The sequence below is a fragment of the Malus domestica genome, chromosome 08, assembly GCF_042453785.1.
Source record: "Malus domestica chromosome 08, GDT2T_hap1".
In the NCBI taxonomy this organism is placed as follows: domain Eukaryota; kingdom Viridiplantae; phylum Streptophyta; class Magnoliopsida; order Rosales; family Rosaceae; genus Malus; species Malus domestica.
Window position 1 is genome coordinate 29,913,299 of NC_091668.1, and position 21,497 is coordinate 29,934,795.

At 38.6% G+C, this 21,497-nt stretch overlaps 2 protein-coding genes and 1 long non-coding RNA gene across 3 annotated transcripts; 2 read left to right on the forward strand and 1 right to left on the reverse strand.

Moving 5' to 3' along the window:
- The first annotated feature begins 663 nt into the window (after positions 1–663).
- LOC139198217 (uncharacterized) lies at positions 664–1,778 on the forward strand. Its single transcript, XR_011583524.1, has 2 exons — positions 664–1,501; positions 1,604–1,778. It is a non-coding gene; the product is annotated as an uncharacterized lncRNA (long non-coding RNA).
- Positions 1,779–4,382: 2,604 nt separating this feature from the next.
- On the forward strand, positions 4,383–7,322 carry LOC103428950 (multiple organellar RNA editing factor 1, mitochondrial-like). Its single transcript, XM_008367086.4, has 5 exons — positions 4,383–4,916; positions 5,637–5,734; positions 5,819–5,884; positions 6,043–6,893; positions 7,025–7,322. Exons 1-5 carry the CDS (start codon positions 4,522–4,524, stop codon positions 7,037–7,039), a joined length of 1,425 nt encoding a protein of 474 aa, XP_008365308.3. The 5' UTR covers positions 4,383–4,521; the 3' UTR covers positions 7,040–7,322.
- A 505-nt stretch (positions 7,323–7,827) lies between these two features.
- On the reverse strand, positions 7,828–20,828 carry LOC103442024 (DNA-directed RNA polymerase I subunit 2). Its single transcript, XM_029107390.2, has 27 exons — positions 20,507–20,828; positions 20,291–20,370; positions 20,071–20,193; positions 19,703–19,779; positions 19,507–19,570; positions 19,072–19,142; positions 17,725–17,802; positions 17,574–17,619; positions 16,396–16,576; positions 16,261–16,313; positions 16,066–16,139; positions 15,784–15,901; positions 14,955–15,039; positions 14,695–14,810; positions 14,355–14,482; positions 14,179–14,258; positions 12,345–12,586; positions 12,079–12,243; positions 11,631–11,795; positions 11,433–11,507; positions 10,857–10,960; positions 10,684–10,759; positions 9,884–10,006; positions 9,398–9,532; positions 9,066–9,278; positions 8,700–8,951; positions 7,828–8,582 (listed from the first exon to the last, which is right to left on the reverse strand). The coding sequence occupies exons 1-27, from the start codon at positions 20,826–20,828 to the stop codon at positions 8,172–8,174; spliced, it is 3,657 nt and encodes a 1,218-aa protein (XP_028963223.2). The 3' UTR covers positions 7,828–8,171.
- Positions 20,829–21,497: the final 669 nt, after the last annotated feature.

The window sequence follows — 21,497 nt, forward strand, 5'->3', positions numbered from 1 at the left end:
GGTATTCCTTTTGTTTATACCATATTTAGGGCCTCGATTTAGACCTCGTATAAATACTCGGAGGACTTAAATGTAATTATGTAATAAAAGAATGGGCAAATATGTAATAAGTGATGAGTCCTTATTCTATAAAGGGACCCCTCACCCTCACAATTGGAAGAGGCCAATTCCTAAGGCTCCTCACCCCCTCTCAAAGCTCTCACTCTCAGAGCTCTCTCTCCCTCAGATAAATACATAACCAGTGTGGACGTAGCCCAAACCTTGGGGTGAACCACGATACATCTTGTGTTATTTACATTACTTGCAGATTCACGGTTGGATTTACGTTGTTCCAAGACCTCCGGTTTTGTGCATCAACATTTGGCGCCGTCTGTGGGAAACGATACGAAAAGTTGTGTTGGTTCTCTTTCATTTTTTCACCTCCACCGTGAATTTGCAAAAACCCAGCAACCCTGTCCTCCAAATCAATCTGCAACACTCTTTCAACTCTCCCACCCAATAACAACAACAGAAAAAGCTGAAAACTGAAAGATTGCAATTCCCCTCTCTCACTGGGTTTGTAGAAATTAAAGATGTGGTTGCTATCTGAAAATGGGTTTCTGAGAGCCTATCAGTTGACGGGATTTTGTGGGTCAACCCACGACCACGGGATTTTGGGAGTCTCTATTTCCTTCATTTTCTGGTTTCCGTTTTTACCCTAATTGCCCTAATCGAGCTCCCAAGCTTTGCATCATCAAGCCATGACTACCAAGAGGCATTGTCCAAGGCCATACTATTCTTCGAGGGGCAGAGCTTGGGGGTCTTACCTCAGGACCAGCACCAATCATAGCGTGCCAACTCAAGACTCAGTGACGGGTGAACATACAACACAGACTTGACCAACACAAACTCTCCAAGTCTCAGAATTCTCATCCATCCCACCATCATCATGCTCATGCCGTTGGGAATAGAAGAATAGGCCATCAATCCTTAGATCTGCTTATTTTATCGCAACTTGTCCCTCTGACCTTTATTTTTTGCCAATTGAAAACAGATCTACGAGGCGGGAGGAAAAGTTTTTATCAATGTTTTAGGCTATGAATTTAAACGGTGGATGGATGAATTGATTCGCCAGATGAACCGACCGGATCGAATAACTGGGCCAAATCTGCACCTAAAGAGGCACCAGCTCCTAGGCTCTCGAAGCTTCTACCAAACCAACCCTATATTCCCTTCTCCATTGCTAAACCAAAAAATGACCAGTCATCAGCTTTCCGCTTGGGAAGCTACTCAGGAGCATGAGGTGCAGTGTGTTTTCGGGGTGCATGATGTGAATGAGGAGCTTGTGGTATCTGTGTGTCACCCGGATAAGGAGCAGTCTGGCTTGTTCTATGGCGGGTCTGAGTTGGTGGGTCGGGTTCCGATTCCGGTTTCGTCTGTTGCTGCTGAGAGTAATTGCACCTTACCACCGGCTTGGTATACTCTTGAAAGTCCTAGGACTGCAAAGATTGTGATGATCAAGGTATGTGCTCTGGAGAAAAGCAGAGAGAGATATGCAGTAGAAAGAGATCAAGAAAAGCAAAAAGAAAAGAGAAAAGTGAGAAAAGCAAAGATTGTGATCAAGGTATGTGCTCAGGTGCTTTGAGTTGTCATCCAAAGCTTTACCCAGCAAGATAAAGGAATTCAGACATAATGATGCCAAGCTGGTTGTCATCCCACAGGTCACAACACTAACTAGGCCGAAAGCAAAAGAACAGAGATAGTGCAGTAGAAAATCACAAGCAAAAGCAAGGAATAAACACCCACACTGCAAAAGCAAGGAATAAACACCCCACCAGAGTGATGTGGTTTACTTTCCTTATTTTTGAATAATGTAATTTATTTTTCGTATCTTTCGGAGATATCTATATAAACCTCATCAGAGGGTAATAAAAAAAAAAGGTTAGAATGTTATGTGGAGGGCGAAGGCCCATATGCCAAAAAGAGCCAGGCCCTATGGCCCCAAAATTATCTGGTAACCCGCCGCTATTATCACCAACCAGGTGATCAAAAGTACGCCCAATATTTCAAAATTATTAGGCAACCCGCCGCTATTATCACCAACCAGGTGATCAAAAGTACGCCCAGTACTCTAAAATTATTCGGCAACTTGCTGCTATTACCACTAACCAGGTGATGAAATGTACAACTCGTACTCTAATATCATTTGGCAACTAGCCATTCATGCCACCAACCAGGTGATGAAATGTACAACCCGTACTTTCCTTTATGTCACCAACCAGGTGATCAAAAGTACGCCCAGTACTCCAAATTATACATGAGCATTACTTATGTCATTCATACATAAACATTCATGAGCATCACTCATGACAATCATACATAAACATTCATGTCAACATTCATGAGCATCACTCATGTTAACATTCATGAGCATCACCCATGACAACATCCATGAGCATCACTCATGTCAATCAACATAAACATTCATGAGCATCACTCATGTCAATCAGCTTCAAAAGCTTCATTTACAGAGCTCTAGCTTCAAAAGCTTAATTTACAAAGTTCTAGCTTCAAAAGCTTCATTTACAAAAGCTCCAGCTTCGAAAGCTTCATTTACAGAGCTCTAGCTTCAAAGCTTCACTTGCAAAGCTTCACCTACAAAGCTTCAGTGCAGGGTATACAAATATCGCTTCCGAACAACCGCCACTTCAGCCCATACATGGATTCAATTTGAAGTCTCCAGCCAACAGACTCTATTGACCGAAGACTTGGGGGACTACACTATACACCATATATTGGGCCTCAACTGGGCCTTATGAAAAATACTTGGGGGACTTAGCCCATTATTTATGTATTGAGGAGTGAGTCCTTATTTTATAAAATGGATTCCCCCACTTTCATTAGAGAGCACCCATTATTCATGTACTGAAGAGCGAGCCCTTATTTTATAAAAGGGACTCCCTCACCATCATTAGATAGCATCGCCGCCAGCTGAACAACCGCCTCGCCGCGAGCATCACTCTTAGCCCATCACTTATGTATTGAGGAGCGAGCCCTTATTCTATAAAAGGGAATCCCTCACCACCATTAGAGAGCATCGCCGTCTACTGAGCAACCGCCTCGCCTCGAGCATCAACTCTAGCCCATCATTCATGTATTGAGGAGCGAGCCCTTATTCTATAAAAGGGACTCCCTCACCTTCAATATCACAAGCCGAGCCAAGGCAACATAAGCCACGAGCCTCGCAGCCTCGCATCATATGCTACTTCTAGTTGAGCATCATTTCAGATTGAGCATTGCCTCATATCGAACATCAGTTCAAGACAACATCTAGTTACTTCGACCCACACATGGACTAAATTTCAAGTCTCCAACCAAAAGACTCTCTTAACTGAAAACTTGGGAGACTACTGTTTATACCATATTTAGAGCCTCCGTATTTAGATCTCGTACAAATACTCGGGAGACTTAAATGTAATTATGTGATAAAAGAAGGGGCAGATATGTAATAAGTAATGAGTCCTTATTCTATTAAAAGACTCATCACCTTCACAATTAGGAGAGGCCAATTCCTAAGGCTCTTCACCCCTCTCAAAGCTCTCACTCTCAGAGCTCTCTCTCTCTCAGATAAATACATAACCAGTGTGGACGTAGCCCAAACCTTGGGGTGAACCACGATACATCTTGTGTTATTTACATTACTTGTAGACTCAGGGCCGGATTTACGTTGTTCCAAGACCTCCGGTTTTGTGCATCAACACCTTTTAACCCTACTCAGAAATTTCAAATTTTTATTTTTATAATTTACGTGTTTATATTCAAATTTTTTTATTTGGCTCAGTTACAAAAGTTATTTTACACAATTTTTTTTTTCTAATGAGGATCCTTTTTATGGGGATTTTGGGAATCCATAAATCGTGTTTATTTATCATACATCGTGCGGTCATAAATAATTTTAAATAATTTTATTTTAAATTAAATATGAATAGTACTTAACGAAAACTGACCGTACTATATACGATGAACGGACACGATTTGAGGATTTTCAAAATCCTCACAAAAAGGATCCAGAGAGGATCCTCTTGGATTTTTTTTCTATACTTATGTATTTTACTTGAGCAATCAAATTTCAAATTGGAGACCAAACGATAAATTGACTTTTTTTGTCCAAAATTGTCTTCAAGATAGTGATAATCTCTCATTTTAATTATTGAAAATAAAAATTAATAAAACTGTTTTTTTAGTTTGTCTATAGTAAGATTTTTTAGTTATTTCGTAAAAAAATTATCAATATTCTTGTTAAGTAGAGTAGCCGGTTTGACAAAATTATCGCTAAAAAGACGGTCACATAAACTTTTACGTAACAGTTTAATAAGAATATTAACAAATCCTACCGAATAACCAAAATGATCAGAATCACTTCGATCAGTTTTCACTCAATGACCATAAAACCCTTTGGGTCTCCCCTTCACTAATTGTAGTGAGCCCTCTCTTCTCTTCTCTAAAACCCCGAAAACTCCGGAACTCTTCAAAACCCTAGCCATGGCGCTGAGCTCTCTCCGCCTCCGCCGAACCCTAAGCGGTCTCTCCACCCTCCACCGCTCCCTCTCTGCAACCTCCGCACTCTCAGCTCCACACTCCTTTTCCTCTCCTCTGCTTCCTGCCTCCACGTCCGAAAAGTTCCCTGTGCTGCCGCCACAGTCCTGGACGCTCCTCCTCCAGTCTCGGACGTTCAGGTCGTCGCCGTTCTCTTCCGCGCGACCGACTTCGTACGGAAACGACCCAAAGGACGAGATTGGCCCGAATACGGTACTGTTCGAAGGGTGTGACTACAACCACTGGCTGATCGTCATGGATTACCCGTGGGACAACAAGCCTCCGGCTGAGGAGATGATCAGGAATTATGAGGAGACTTGTGCTAAAGGCTTGAACATCAGGTCACGCATCTTTCCTCTCTCTCCATTTTTATGTATATGCTTATGAAGGTATGCTTTGATTCGACGATATGTTTGGTTACTGAGAAAATCAGACGGAAAATCACTACTGTGAACGAAAATGGTAATTTTGAACCTAGCAATATATTCGAGAATCTCCTTCGAATGCTAGGACGCTTAAAATACAAATACATTGCAAGGGTCGCTGTAGTATTTATTAGCACTTCCCGATTCAAGTCCAACAGTAGCTTGATGGTTTACTTCTGTGTTCGAGGTGGACCATAACGAGTCCCTGTAGAAAGTATTCACCTTTGGTGGGTCTGAGAAAGATAAAGCACCTATTAGTCCCGCTCTGGTAATAATTTCGGGATTAAACAAAAACCGAAAGGTTTGTTGGTGTAATCGCCTCTAATTTACCCTTAAAAGGAACTAATAAGATGTTACAGTGTCTTGCCTGTGAAATGTATTACCTCATAGTTCCACTATCGAATTTGGTTGATGATATGATACCAATTCTTTTCTATATTCATCGTCTATTGAATGTAATTCTAACTTGTCTACTATACATATATTATTGGCTATATATGTTGCTCATCAACCATTTGCTGGATGTGATTATGTCAACGCTACTAGTTTCTATGACATGTTTCTCGGGTAGCTTTATGCTTGCAGCGGTCTTGTATGCATTGGATTTTTCTTCTCATAAGTATTTTTGTGAATCAGTATGGAAGAGGCAAAAAAGAAGATATATGCTTGTAGCACTACAACATATACAGGCTTTCAGGTTGAGATGTCTGAGGAAGAGTCACAGAAGTTCGAAGGTAAGTTTTGGATAGCATTCTGTGTTACCATTGAAAATGATAGTCTTGAACCCCGACAATAACTTTTCCATTCAATTTTAACAGGTTTACCTGGAGTAGTTTTTGTGTTGCCGGATTCTTACATTGATCCACAGAACAAGGAATATGGAGGTAGGATGCAATGATCGTTTTCTTTGAGAATAGTGGGTAGCAATTTATCAGCTGATTCAACTTAAGTTGTTTTGGATTGTAGACTTGTAAAACAAATGAGCTAGTCCATCCATATCTACCATTTTAATTCAATTTAAATTGTTTTCTGTAAATATCAGGAGACAAATACATTAATGGTACAATCATACCAAGACCACCTCCAGTTCAGTATGGAAGGCAGCAGGGCGGAAGATTCCGTGACAATAACAGGAACCGTGACCAACAAAGATATGATCAGCAACGACCATCATATAATCCGCAAGGTAACCCCTCCTATAATCAACAGGGTCCTATGCGAGGTGGAGGGAACTATTCGGCATCACAAAATTATCCACAACAAAATTATAGCTCACCAAGACAAGGAGAGAACACAGGTCCTATTCCAGTGAATACCGCTGGAGGGAAGGATGCATACCAGCCAGGTGGAGAACCAGTACCTTCATATCAGGGCAATTACAACCAAGGAGGGCAGCAAAGTTATCGTCCCCAAGAACAAAGGAACTTCCCACAAGGAGATCAGAGGAATTATGCCCCTCCTGGTCAGCAGGGATTTAGGGGAGATAACAGGAATTATGGTCCCCCACATTCTGATACTGATGAGCAACGTTTGAGTGGATTTCAAGGCCAGGGAACACCTGGAGCTTATGCGCAAGGACCGAGCTCTGGAACTTATGCGCAAGGACCGAGCTCTGGAGCTTACGGGCAAGGACCGAGCTCTGGAGCTTACGGCCAAGGACCGAGCTCTGGAGCTTACGGCCAAGGACCGAGCTCTGGAGCTTACGGCCAAGGACCGAGCTCTGGAGCTTACGGCCAAGGACCGAGCTCTGCAGCTTACGGCCAAGGACCGAGTTCTGGACCTTATGGCCAAGGAACGGCATCTGGTAATGGGCAGGGATACCCTGCACATGGAGGAGATGAGAGGTTCCAACAAAGTAACTCTGCACCCATGGGGCACACAGGGATTGACCAAGTAAGATATCCAATGTTTAGTAACTAGATGAATTTTAACTCGCGGAGTATGATTACAATTTTGCGGATGAGATGAGAAAATGATGGAATTTTCTAGAAATTTAGGTAGCTCATGGTGGTTGGTTTTTGCAGGGGAAAAATTATTAGCGACATGCCAGTGCCACTCAAGACAAGACGATGCGCGAAGGGATGTAGGAAGACGAGTTATAATCATGTTTTCTCATGTTTGATCTGATGAGAAGGGAGATTATCTGTGTCCTTGTGAAGTCTTTCGATGGTAAATATCCTCTTTCGTAGTGAAATGAGTCAGGAAGCTCCCTTGCATTATCAAGTAGTGCTTATCTTGTCATACTCGTTTCTTGAAAATGATAATCATGAAGACAACATTTGTAATATCACAAATTTTGAAGTATGTTTTGTTTCAAACCAATTACATGTGCATAAAACAAACAGAAACCCGGCCACGGAAGGCCGGTAGAAATCTTGGTGGTGGTTCTAGGGGAAAAGCCCCGGAATCATACAAGTTTCGTGCTTTCCTGACGAAGCTTTTGGAGAGAAATAGGACCGAAGGGAATTCTAACAGGAGAAACTTGCATTCGCCAATGTCACACAAAACTACTTCAGCAGAGCTACTCCCATCAAACTCTTCTGCCGTGGTATCAATAACGACACCATAATCCGCTTCGCCATTACCAACCATATTGGCATTGGAAATCACTTTTTGTATGATCATTCCACTCTTCCTTGGCCTTACATGTACACCTTCGTTATTCTGGTCGTTCAAAAGTGCACATGCAACTTGGTGCTGGCTCGATCTTCATTGATCCTCCTCCCTAACAACTAATCATTTAACACACGAAAACGCTATTGTTTGTAAAAAAAACAAAAAATAATTCTCTAAAAAAGCCCACGAGCCCCTCGAAAAGCCTTGCATGTACGGGTGGAGATGGAATATTTTAGCCCCACAATATTCTTTAAAAGATTAATTTTTGAATGACTAAAACATAGCTAAGAGTTACGTTCAGCATTTCGGAGATAGACCTTCGCGTTCCCTGGTACAATATCTTTATAAGAAAACCGAAGAGAGCCCAAACCCTCTTGGAAATTTATAAATACATACAAGGACCCTCTCCCCTCCCCCCAACATGGACGGCTATTTCGACGCCGTTCCTATGCCCGATGCTGCTTGTGTGAAGTGTCCCGCCGCCGCCGCCGCCTCCTATATCTCATCAACTGACGTACCATCTTACATTGGTTCTTCATTCCTAAGAACGTGATATCAATCTTTCGCTGCATTACTTACCTGAAGAGTCATTTTTATGTTCATTGACGCCAACTCTGCAGCTAAATATCTGAAGACATAGGGCATTGCAACTGTTTCCATCCCTTTACTTGTCTTACAAGCATGGCAGATGACCTTCTTGGGAGCTCTTACAGACGGAATTCCTGAAACCGCACGCCCAACCCGTTTTGGTTGGATGAATGTGGACGTTAGGATGCTTCCACATATGGAACATACATCGGCAATGTGATAATCAGAACAGGTATGAAGCCTGTCGTGCAACAGATATGCTGCCCCATGCGCAAGCATGGAGTCGCGCTCCATTTCACCAAAACGTATGCCACCACCTCGCTTTCGTCCTTTGATAGGCTGGCGAGTGACCTGGTCTACCGTTCCAGTGGAGCGAACCTGCACACCAAATTGGAGTACCACATGTAAGGCAACCAATGATAAAAAAAATAGGACTCTTGAGAAAATCTTGAAAGCTCATCTAGTTATAAAATTTGAATTTGGTTGAATCTTAACCTGAAATTTGTCTGAAACCATATGTCGTAGTCGTTGATAATAAACAGGGCCAATAAAGATCTCGCACGTGAGTTCTGTGCCATAAACCCCGCTGTACAGAACTTCTACACCATGGTAGTTAAACCCTTTAACCTTTAACATTTCACCAAGTTCGTCAACAAGGGTTTTGGATTTTGGTCCAGTCTCTCCATTAGCATTCTTTGAACTAGCAAATGGAGTCGCGTCAACATAGTTTCCATGTAAGCTACCGCCCTGCCACAAAGAAACATGCCGGCATCTTTCATAGTTTCCTTTCATTGCATCAGAATGCAAAACTATGCCCATACTAAAGATGTAGTAAAAATAAAATTCTTTAGAATCAAGTACCTTTGCAGCAACTGATTCCAACAGCATAGCTATTGTCATTCTAGAAGGAAATGCATGGGGATTGATGATTAGATCTGGACGCATGCCCGTAACCCCAGAAAATGGCATATCAATATCAGGCCACAACTGGGAGCAAACACCTTTTTGCCCATGCCGGCTGCTAAATTTATCACCAATGATGGGGTTTCTAGTGTGTCGAAAGCGTATGTTTGCCTACTCAAAACGAAAATAAAAATAAGTAAAATAAAGGGTAATATAGGAAATGAAAGCTGGCACAAGAACGGTATAATATTCTTCATATGGAGGAACCAAAGTAAAGGTTGTCCACTTACCTTCTGGAGGAGTTTCTTCCCATCAATAGCAACGTAGTCAACTATAACAGGTTCTGTACCTTTCCGTTTGACGGCTCTGGGCTTATGAAGAGTGTCATTCGTAAAGCTATAATATTCTTCATATGGTTTTATTGTCTGAAAAGTAACAAAGAATGAAGTAAGTACATAATTGCAAGCACATATGTATTATATATACTACATTTATATTGGATGAGATTTTAGGCTTCAACTCTCGGGCTTTGAACTTCGAAAAAACCCAAAAGTAATGAACTAAAATCTAAGAAAAACTTGTACTTCCAGTCCGTCAACTGGCCAGAGGCCGCATTAGGACAAAATCCAACCATTAAGTCAGTTGACTGGCCAGAAGCTTGCATCTGGACAAAATATCACAACAACAGTTGCACTGCCGTGATCCCAACAATCGGGGTTCAACATAATGCAGAAGATAATATAGAGCAGAAAATAAATCCAGAAATGAATGCTAACCTGACCAACATGAGGAAGACCATCTGAATCAATCAAAGGATTTTTATCGACGTTACTTTTCTTAAAATATGTTGGGGTGTTATCCGACCTCTTCTTTTGATCAGACAAGTCAATTGTTTCTGTCTGCCAAAACCCATCATTTGGTAAGGGTGGGTATTTAGGTCCAAGAAGAAGAAAACCATATGCATTAGTAACGACATTAATTTGGTATACAAAAACATTAAAGAATAAAAGAAAAACACCCCGTTAAAAATGACTTTCAACATACAATAAGAAACAAGAGTAAATTCATGTATTCAAAATGCATTTGGCCAAATGAATACAAGATTTGCTAAAGATTCCATCAAGAACAAAATCTCCCTCACTTTGTCTGGGACCTGCAGGATGATTATTTAGAAATTTTGGTCTGGATTCCAATTTATTAATATGAATAAAGTACCAAGCTGCGTGGAATTTCAGTGCATATTCTTATAATTTGTAATACGACTTTGAGGCTGGACTCATATTTCTTGAAACGAGCTATACAGGAAAGCTAAAGAAAAAGATCCAACAATACATAAACTCTATTTTGTAAAAAATTCTAAAAAAAAAAGTGACCAATATTAAAAAGCATTGCATTAGACCTCTAACAATACAAAAGAAAAAACAAGTGCTCTAGTATACTGAGCTCAAGAAGCACCAGTGTAAAATTAATAAAAAGCAGATCACAAGGGGGGGAAAAACAAAGTTGTTTCATCCAATATTATTTATTTATCTATTTTTATACTAAAGCAGCATCATGTGATATTGCAAGAAGAAACCTGATATATATGCCCATGAAACATTCCGCGTTCGACAGATGACTTATTTAGAATCATGGCATCCTCCATATCATATCTATATATCATAAGAAGAAAAGGAGAAATATTAATAAATTCTAAAAGAAAACAAAGCAAACAACAATATATAGGCTTTATGTATCTAAGTTTCTCACCCAGTATATGACAGTACAGCAACGATCGCATTTGTGCCTGTTGGGTATTCATCGATGCAGTACTTCTTATATGCACTTGTGCGTACAATAGGGGACTGAGGAGTCTGGGAATGCCCCATTTTTCAACGTAACAATGAACAGTTAGCACAAAAAAAGGATAAAAACACATGATGAAATGAAGGGACAATAATAATGAAGTCCATTTAAATAAGAGAATTTGTCGCTTCTACGGCAATATTAGATCACATGCCTCCCTAGCACAAATGCTGACTAAAATGGATCCACCATGGACAAACATTCATCAAAACAACATCAAGAGAAATACTACACAGTTCCAGCTTCATGTTGTGTCAATAAATTGGAAATATGAAAAAATAAAATACTTGGTGGGGAATAACTACTAAGAACTTTTAATTAGAGAACAAAAATCCACCCAAATGCTAATCAGTAATCCAAAAAACCCTATCTTAATGGACTGGTACTTAAAAAGTTGTATAAAGTGTTCCAGGAAAAGCTTTTCATAATTTATTTCCTTGATCCCTGCTACAGAATAACAAGATTACAAAGAGAACCAACCTGAAGATGGTACAACTTTTGATCTGCACGATTGCAAAGTCCTTGCAAAGAGAAGGCCATTGTTTGTTTTGCCATCTACAGTTCAAACAGCAACGATATTCAATAAAATTTAGCAGTAGGATTCCAAAAATTTATACAAGATAAAACTTTTGTTGAACAATCACCAAGGACAGACAGGAGGGTAAAACAGAAGAGAACCTGGCACTGATACATATTTCGTGGGCTCTGATTATGATCCGACCAGGGTGTAAGATTAGCGACCACACTGAGCATTCCAGTTGGATGAATTTCTTCATGAGTGGCTGGGAAACCATCTTTCCTTCCACCATCTCGACCATCAGGACATCTTATTTCCATGAAAACCTAATATCACACAGAGAAACCAGATAGTCATACTTTTAGGGTCTGATCATAATAAGCACCTGATGATCAAAGCAGAAAAATGAAAGTTACTCAAATCAATATTTATCTGGTACCCCATCTAAAAATCACAAAAAGAAAATAAAAATGAAAAGTAACAAGTAACAAAGCATAACTACTTGTCTTCTTGTAAAACGATAATTCTTATCACGGCAGCAAATGTAATCTTGGACGGCAGCAAATGTAATCAGAGTAAAAAAATTATTAAAAGAAAAACCATATTTACCTGTTCAAAGGGTCCAATAAGTTCAATATTCTGACCTTCAATGGAAGGAATTGAAATATTCTTTACTGGCCGAACAAATCTAGAAGGGATAGTGAAAAGGTACAGACCAGGATATGCTCCACCCATGCTTAACGGAACATATCCCACTTCCAGATCCTCAGGAATCTGAGACATCGTTTCAGCAACAATGTCAAGGATTGATATTAGAAAGAAAAGCTAGGCTAAAAAACGAGAAAGGAAAAGACAAATAGAGGGCAAAAACAAACCACTGGAGCAGCTGACACTTTCAGCCTCCTTAAATGAGCCACAACTTTCTCAACTTTACTGGAAGATATAGAACCAACAACACAGCCATCTAACAAAACAGAAAAAGCCGCAGGAGGACCAGCTTGAACCAGATTTGGCTTTGAAGTCTTCATTCCAACTGCACTCAGAACACTTAGAATAGACTCTCGGATCTTTGAGAAGTCTCTAATATTTCCTTGAGCATCAAAGAAGGATGTAATTCCTGTATTGAATAAGATGGAATAATTGGTTATTGGGTATCACATCCAAGACGAGTGTGGCAATAAATAAGACATTTGGGAAATAAAAGGCACAGCACTAATAAACATCCGCATGAGGCAAAATATTTTCTCTAGCTTCTAAGTCTGACATTACTCAGTAATGTATCCCTGATATTTGTTAACAGCACCTTAATGTCATCAGTAGTGCTGGCACCAGTCTAACCTTCCTCCTGGATATGTATTTTAAAATAATAAAAGCAATCACTCTTACGTAACTCTTCATGATCAAATTTCACGATACATCTTTATTCAATTTGCCAGTATAAGTTGCACGACAGCCATAAGCTCTTTCAACTCTTTTTTCCCAGTTGTCGGAAGCGTTTATCTGAAAGCATTCCCAAACAGGCCTTTTACTTCAAAATTTCTTATTTCTTTCTATTCGTTTCAGATGGTAAAGGGTACTTTTGTGATTTCCAAATTTTCTGGAGTGGAGAAATAATCCGTGTGTAACCTGTATTTCTTGGACCTTGTTTGTTAGAGAGGATTTGCTTGGATAGGACTATTGACTATATTGAAGGCATTTTGAAGGAAAAAACTTTCATAGTTTGTCCAAGTTGAAGGTTAGAAAAGATATCCCTACTAATCCTGAAAAAATGGTAGGATTAAAAGGGACAACTTTTCTCCATGAATAACCTTCAACTGGACAAAATAAGGAAATTGTCATCTATTTCTTCCTTCAAAATGCCTTCAATACAGTCAATAGTGCTACCCAAGCCAATCCTCTTTAACAAACGAGGTCTTAGAAGTTTTATTTTGTTATCAAGGTATTTATAGAGTTCTACTTTACCTTTAGTTAGAAGTTCAATTCTTATTATGCTTCTAAAAGGCTTGCCTCAAGGCACGCCTAGGCATCCTCTGAGGTTGGGCGTGAGGGTTACCGCCTCTGTTTTGAGGGAGTGGGCGGAAGGCGTCACCGGAGCCGCCTAGGCGGGCCTCAGGTTTTTTTTTTTTTTTTTTTTTTTTAACTCCCAAACCCAAATTTTGGGTAGGGTTTTAACTGCCTCATACCTCTTCCTTGCACTATCGTCTCTCTGCCTTTTTTTCTGATTTTTATTTTTTTATATAATGGATGTGTGTGTTGTCTGCGTGCATTGTTATATGTGTGCTCATTGTGCTTTTCATCCTCTATTATATATATATATATATGTATATATATGTATATATATGTAATATAATATATGTATATATATGTGTGTGTATATATTTATAATATATGTGTGTGCTCAGGGTGATTATTGATTAATAATCTTCTTTTTTTTAATATAATATATGTGTACGCTCAGTGTATATTTTAAAAAACTTAGGTCCCGTGAGGCAAAGCCTCACGCCTAGGCCGGGCTATCCCTCGGACGCCTCGCCCACGCCTCACGCTTTTAATACATTGACTTCACCAAAAGTTGTATTGTATTGTAGTTCTTTTGAATCAATAGAAAAAAGTTTCTATAATTCAAACCATATTCGGAGGTCCCCAAATTTAAATGAAAAACAAGAAAAAAACGAAACTTTAAAAAGAATGGCCACAACATGTACTTACTACAAATGTGAGTCATATGATTCAACAAGCCACATGGTTCACCATCAGGTGTATGGACAGGGCAAAGAAAACCCCAAGATCTGTAAAGAAAAAAAATAAACATCTAGTCGAACCCAAATTTTAATCATGGAATCAACGTCAAAAGATTTTGAGTAACCTGGCAAGCAAATACATACTCAGGTAACAATTTTCGCACACTTGTGGTGCGAAGTCCAGCGAATGATGCCCCTCGATGAACAGCACGAAAATGAGATATGAAACGTAAATAGTTAAGCCTCTCTGCCTGAACCGTCAAGCCTGCCCTCTAAAGAATATTTGCATAACAAATAAAATCATAAACAAGCATCCCGATAAATCTAAAGATAGCCTACTTGTAAACTTGAATATCATACATGGGATAAGATTCAGATAATAAGAAGTGGCCACATTCTGGGCAGGTTTCTTTTATGAGTAGCAAACCTCTTAGTAACAAAATTTATGAAGTGGAAAAGCTCAAGCATAATCAATAAGCCGTACCTGCTGCAAATCTAGACCAGATTGAGTATTAAGTCTTCCAGTTTTCAACATATTTTCAACGGCTAAACTGATCTGCTTTGCAGGATTTTTATCCATAAGCTTCTTTACTTTAGCTACTGCATTATCAGGATGGAAGTGTTAATTCATGAGAGAAAAAAATGCATGTATCTGGTTAGGGCCACAGCTAAAAAGAGAGGGGACAAGAGGAATAATTTAATGATTTAATTAAGAAATATTAATAAAAGAAAGAAAACATATACCATTGCAAAAATCAAAGTCCTTATTTTTGTTGATCTCATCTTCAATAATCTTTTTTGTCCTCTGCAACCACTCTTCTAGTTTTTCCTAGAAATCATGATAAACACAGTGAACACAACCCTGAACTCAAATGCTTAGAAATTATAACCTGAGATAATCACATGAGGGTATTAAAATTTAAGATAATTTTCTCCGAATTGAATGTTTATTGGGATAATGGGGATAGAAAACCTACCCTCCAGTTGAAAGAAAACACAAAAGAGACAAGAAGGGCTTTACAACATCAAACAGCTATGGAAGAAATTGACAATAGAAATGTGATATTCACTGTTATTGTACCATGTAGTTGTATTCATTCACTATGAAATAATAGGTTAGGGTAACATATTCTCAGTTATGTTACATGGCACATCAAATAGTAGTAAGATCCAAACAAAAGCATGAATCCCTCTCCCACAATAACTCAATAGATTATTTAGTAAAAACAATTGGTCAACAACTTAAGGATATCAAATGACTGAATCGATCCCTTTGAACTTTTGGTCGTGGCTTAATTGCAAGTTAATTAGTAGGGGAAGCATTAGCCTTAGCCACAAAAATATTTTTATTCTAGAACTAACCATTGAATTGCTACATGGTGTTCAGAGACATACTACTCTTCTAAGTAAATACTTATCCCGCCACCCTAGACAAGCTTTACAACATAAAATTCTTCAGACATTACTGCAATACACAGAATAGCAGAAAACCTTGACATTGTGGTCCACATACCAGACACCAAAACATTTATGTTTTCCTCAAGAGTTATCATTATACAAACTACGACAATACCTTAAGATATATTGTAATCAAATGACCAGGGAGTAGGACTTCATGATTTTGCAAGGAATCTGGGTTGTCCAGCACAGAAGTCTGATCCACAAGTGAAAAAAGTTTCTGCACCATAAATCTAAAGACACGCAAAGTGTGAGAAATGATGCACAACACTCCCACACACAAGTTTTTTTTTTTTTTTTTGACCAAGGGTGAAATTAGAACACACACACACATATATATATATAGAAGAGAGAGAGAGAGAGAGAGAGAGAGAGAGAGAGAGAGAGAGCAGCTAACATGAGCAGATTGAATTTGTCATGAGCCTTATTAAGGTGGACCAATATGTAATTCATTATAACAGCATCCCCAACCTACAAATCAAAACAGTCAGAAATAAGCAGCCTAACAACCCACTCCATTTGTAAAGTAGCCTTCTTTCCTTAACTCCATTGAAGGACCAAAACGAGTCAAAGTTTGTAGAACATGACTTACAACTGAAGGTCGTTCATTCTCCAATCCACCCATAAGAGGTCGGAAGTGTTCTCCTAATAACGATAAAAGGAATCAATACAAATGGTTATTATTTTAATCAGATTTGAAAGACAATGATAAGATAAGAGTAAGTACCAATGTGCTCTAGACATTCATGACGAGTGAAAAGTTTCAAGTCTCTCACTTCATCCAGGATAATTTGTGCCCTCTCACCCACTAGCTGAGTGCCAACAGCCCCTTTTCCTTTCTCATAGTTCTCGACATAGCAACATGTCAAACACTCATAAATTTCACGATCAGTAGTATCAATGAGAGCCTGTTAAGCATGTTGGCGAAGTTAACATAATCATATATATTACAACATGACAGCTACATCAACGAAGGGGAAAAGGTTCAAAAGAACATAAGGTCCACAAACAGAATAAAACAATGAGGAACAGATCATGAGACCACAACACAGATTGGGCCCAAAAGTTTAGTCCTTCACATAACATGAGGACACGTTCATAAGGGATGGAATGTGAATATAACACTACTATGCACCAATCAACTGTCAAGCAGAGTAAAACTATTCTACTGAAACATTTTACCATCAATATGATATCCTGTAATCTTTTCAAGTGCAATAAACAAATTCTTTTATTTTCGTCCTGAAGAGTTTACTCAGATGGTGATTGGGGACGAGGAGGAATAACTTGACTTTCTTGTGAATCTTTATCAGCAAAAGTGGGTTGGTTATTCTATTTGCATTCTCTGCTAGAAAGCATAAGTAAAATAAACTAATATATATACATATATGAACTCTAACATAAAAGTTAATAAAAATTATGAAGAGCATTAGTTTCTCAAGAAATTGCAAGTACTGAACTCCACCAACGATTTCACTTTAAACTTTTACCCTCCCTCAAAATAAAAATGTTGCGAGATGTGAGAAAGCATTTCACAGACAGAAAATGGATCAAGTAATAAAAATATACCTGAGATAAAGTAAAAAATGATCATGAATTAAAAAGTTAGCCTCTATGATCATGATTTAAAAAAGAATACGTGAAGAGGATTCTTGCTTTTTTATAAAACAAAAAAGGTGTTCTTGTCCAACTAGCTAAGTCTGGATCAAATCTACGCCTACAAAATATAAATCTTGATTGCTGATCATTAAATTTTAATCAACCTCAAAAGATACAGAAACCAGATGTAACAAGAATCGACAGAAAGAGTGTGTGTGAGAGAGAGAGGATATACACATTATTTTCAAGCACTTTCATCAAAAGTGGAAATATACAGATATCTGTAACTAGTATTTTTCGAAGTACCTTTAAGACAACGCCTACAGGAAGCAAGTACTCCCTCCCTTGTATCCTGCAAAAATATTTAATCCATATATAATACATATACATGCCCATTTTAGTTGCCTCTCCAAACAGTAAACCAAAATACTTTGGTAGTCAGTATTAAATCACTTACCAAAATCCCAGTCTTGCACTTCCATTACGAAGGTAATACAATTTGACAGTTACTGAAGACTGATCTTCTCTTTCACATCTGAAATAACAGTAATAGGAAAATCAAAACAAGATAAAACAACATATCCTTTGCACAAAGAAGCTGCTACTGGATCTGGATAATTCCTAACAACTAAAGATGGCAATGGTTCTGATTTTATAGTAAAAAAAGGTCGTACCCAGTGCACAAGGCTCCCGCTTTACGCAGGGTCTGGGAGAGGTGAATGTCGGCTAGCCTTACCCCCATTTATGGAGAGGCTGCTCCCAAGTCTCGAACCCGAGACCTACCGCTCATGGGCGAAGGCACTTGCCATCGCACCAAGTGCTCAAGTTAACAAAAAAAATCCCTCATCAATCCACTCGCTATGCTCTAATTGATTAAGAAATTCTTTGGTGCCCTTCTCACATTACCAAGTGTTTTTTTTTCCTCAAAAGTATTGAGTTTAAAGTGGTTTTCTCTAAAGTCAAATGTTATAAAGGGCTTAAATGCGAATAGCTCCTGATTTTAAACCAAAATCTAACCGAAATTCAATAAGATTCTGAATGAATCAATCCATTGTAAAACAAACAGCATATGATTTTAACCCATAAAGATGTGCAGAAACAAATAATGTCCCACAAATAATCGAACACCCCCCCCCCCCCCCACCCAACACACTAAAAGATTCTTTTATTTCTCTCCACCTTCCAGTCACCATGCCACTTTTACTCCCTTAAAAAAATGTAGGCTTCTCACAAAGTAATGCATTACAAGTTTCTGGAATTACCAACTCAATCTGAACTCCCATTTCTAAAGAATACCCAACTTGACAATGGAGCATTTGAATTGGGGATCTCCTTTGCACATTACACACCAGTGAGGAGTAACGCTTCACTGTGGTTTCCTCCTTTGCACCATGAATTTGCCTTACCATGAGCAATAACCAAGCAAACACCGTAGCTTATGATGTATCTTTACCTTCCAAATTGCATGAAATGCCAATCAAAGCTGAAACTTTAACCTTTTCATCCCATTTTTATGAAGAGACTATCATCCATCGTAATTTAATTTTCATTGACATAGTTGTCGCAATGCCTTGGTAAGAGTTCTGTCCTTTTGTTTTATCCCGTTGGTTTCTGTTTTGTTGTTTCAATAGTTGGGTATAGGGCAGGGTACACCCTGTCCCCAGTGTTGTTCTCTTTTTAATATATGCATCTCACAAACTAGGACTGACACTATTATTACTAATACTATGTCATGAGTTATAAGAGAATAAATCAACCTTATTATAAAACACGCAAGCACACATGTGTAGAGAGAGAACCAAACCTTATTACAACTGCTTTGTCAGTATATCCTTCCTTTCGATCACGAAATGAATTTCGCACCATACTAGTTGGCTGGAACAACAGGAAAAACAAATTGAGAAAGTTAGCATCCTTCCTCCAAAACTATCTTTGAGGATTGAAATCCACCATAAATCCTACTGTTAAACTATAGAGAACAGTATCAAGTAGGCTACTGATTAGCTTCCTATTGTAGCAAACGCAAAGTCTTCTCCCTCCAACACCCACTCCCAATCTAACTTGAATTCAAGACCTCCCCCAATCTATTCATTCTGATTGGGATGCTGTTGCAAAGGAGTTCTGTAAAACAATCACCCCCAAGAAAAAAGAAGGTTGGGGAAGAGATGCGCTTTGGCTACAAGGGTGATGGCCTGTCCAAAAATTTGCTGCATTGCATAAGATGAAAATGCTCACTTACATAGTTCCGCTTTGGCAATATAACAAGCCGAACCACTCTCTCAAGCCCATTTAAAATGAAGTAACTACAACAAAACAAATGTAGAAAAAGAATTAACAAAGCACACAATGTATAGTAAAGACAAATAAAAAACAGAAAGTAAAGATATCGCACATGATGACATGATAAAAAACAAAAGAGAAATCAAAATACTTACCCACCCATTTCCGATGCCTCTTCTTTGTAAGAAACTAGCTTTTGGGGAGTAGCACCTCTTAAGTGGCAAAGCTTTGACTGCATTGTACAAACAATGATCATTTGCCATCCATCAACAAGAAGACTAAAATGGAAGAGTCAACAAAAGTAAGCATGTTTTGATGAGTTCATACAAATAACAACCAGTTATTGACATCTCGCAAAAACGTTTCAGGTCAACACTTTATTTTCAGGCTCAAATCCAGCCCTATTCATGATCCCAGATTCCCAAAATCGCTTGAAGGAATATGACTACATTGCACGATTTACAAATCACAAACAAATACAAGAGCTGATAAAGTTAAAGAACAAAAAGGAAAGAACACCGACCTGTAGCATGATGGGAAGCTGCCCAAAATTGAACTTTTCTCTTATAACAGCTCCACTATCATTATACTTAAAGCAAACTTCTGCCATGAATTTCCCCGTGTAGGAAAGTTTAGCCTGTCTACACTGTTTAAACAACAACAACAACAACCCATTAATGCCTATCATGTACACAATCATACCTGTATACAAATACACACATATTTGAGTGTTTGACACTTACTTCAAAAGGCAGCAGAGGAACTTGCATCATTTTCGACTCTTCCTTATAAGGTCGGTACAACGCAGGGTCACCCAACCAGAGTAAGATAAGTCAAGAACAAACATATCCATTTCAATACAATAATCAACTAATTTAATCCAAATGGTTAGAGAAAAAAAAGAGCTCAAACAAAACAAATTGCAGATAAAAATGCAAGGAAAATAAAAGAAAGGATATTTGTAAGCGTATTGTTGGTGGAAGGGTCGACAATTTCGATGGGCTTGATCTTGCTGAGTAGAACCTCGAGACCCTTAGTGACAAGGTAATCGAATGACTCTATGTGGTGGCGGAAGAGCTCACGCACCGCCGCGAAGTCCTCCGCTGCCGCCAATTGCTTCCCGAACATCTTCGTCGGCTTCTCTTCTCTCTCCGACGATGTCATCTTTCTGATGGTTCGTTCGCTGTTCAGTGAAGAGGAAAGGAAAGAAGGAAAGAAGGAAAGAAGAAGAAGAAAGAAGAAGGGGTTTTGTTTAACAGAGGTTGCAGAGGCTTCATACATTCCAGGGTTTTTAGTTAGGGTTTTAGAGATTTTTGGGCAGCTGGTTTTTTTTTTTTTTTTTTTTTTTTTTTTTTTCGGTCGTAAGGTTGGTTTGGGCTTTTTGTTGTTTGTGGTTTGGGCTAACCGCCCAAGTTTTCGTTGGACAGTGTAAAATTATTAACAGTATATAATTTTGCACAATTTTGTTTTTTGACAAACGATTTTATATATACTAAAAGAAAGAAGTACTGAGTTTAATCTCACAATGGACGTGATTATAACATATCTCTACTATTATAAAATAAATATCTCTCTCCCAATCCGACGTTTCTCTCTCTCTCCCTTTCTCCTTCTTATTAAAAAAAATGGTTACACACACAAAGGGCTCAGTCGAATGTGATTTTAAAATGATTGAAATTGTTTTTGATGAAATTGATTTTGGTTTTCAAAAGCACTTCAAATGTTTTTTTGGAAAAAATACTAGATATGTGTTTCTTGCAAGAAGCGCTTCAAATTCTTATCTAGAATTCACTTGGATTTTAATAAGGATTGGTTTCAAAACATTTTCACTAAAAGCGCTTGTAGTCATTTTAAAAGTACTTCCAAACGAGTCCAATGTGTGTGGACATATGCTAGTTTTGATTTTACTACGGCACTCCTTTTGTTTTAAAAGTTTTTTTTATTCCATTT

What these genes read in the sequence shown, in the direction of transcription:
- LOC103428950 (XM_008367086.4), top strand. Translation starts at nt 4,522, where the DNA reads ATGGCGCTGAGCTCTCTCCGCCTCCGCCGAACCCTAAGCGGTCTCTCC. An exon ending in GCTAAAGGCTTGAACATCAG is followed by an intron (nt 4,917 to 5,636) that starts GTCACGCATCTT and finishes TTTGTGAATCAG; the next exon opens with TATGGAAGAGGCAAAAAAGA. An exon ending in ACAGAACAAGGAATATGGAG is followed by an intron (nt 5,885 to 6,042) that starts GTAGGATGCAAT and finishes TGTAAATATCAG; the next exon opens with GAGACAAATACATTAATGGT.
- LOC103442024 (XM_029107390.2), bottom strand. Translation starts at nt 20,828, where the DNA reads ATGTATGAAGCCTCTGCAACCTCTGTTAAACAAAACCCCTTCTTCTTT. An exon ending in TATTGCCAAAGCGGAACTAT is followed by an intron (nt 19,143 to 19,506) that starts GTAAGTGAGCAT and finishes CTGTTGTTCCAG; the next exon opens with CCAACTAGTATGGTGCGAAA. An exon ending in TCATATGACTCACATTTGTA is followed by an intron (nt 12,587 to 14,178) that starts GTAAGTACATGT and finishes TATTCAATACAG; the next exon opens with GAATTACATCCTTCTTTGAT.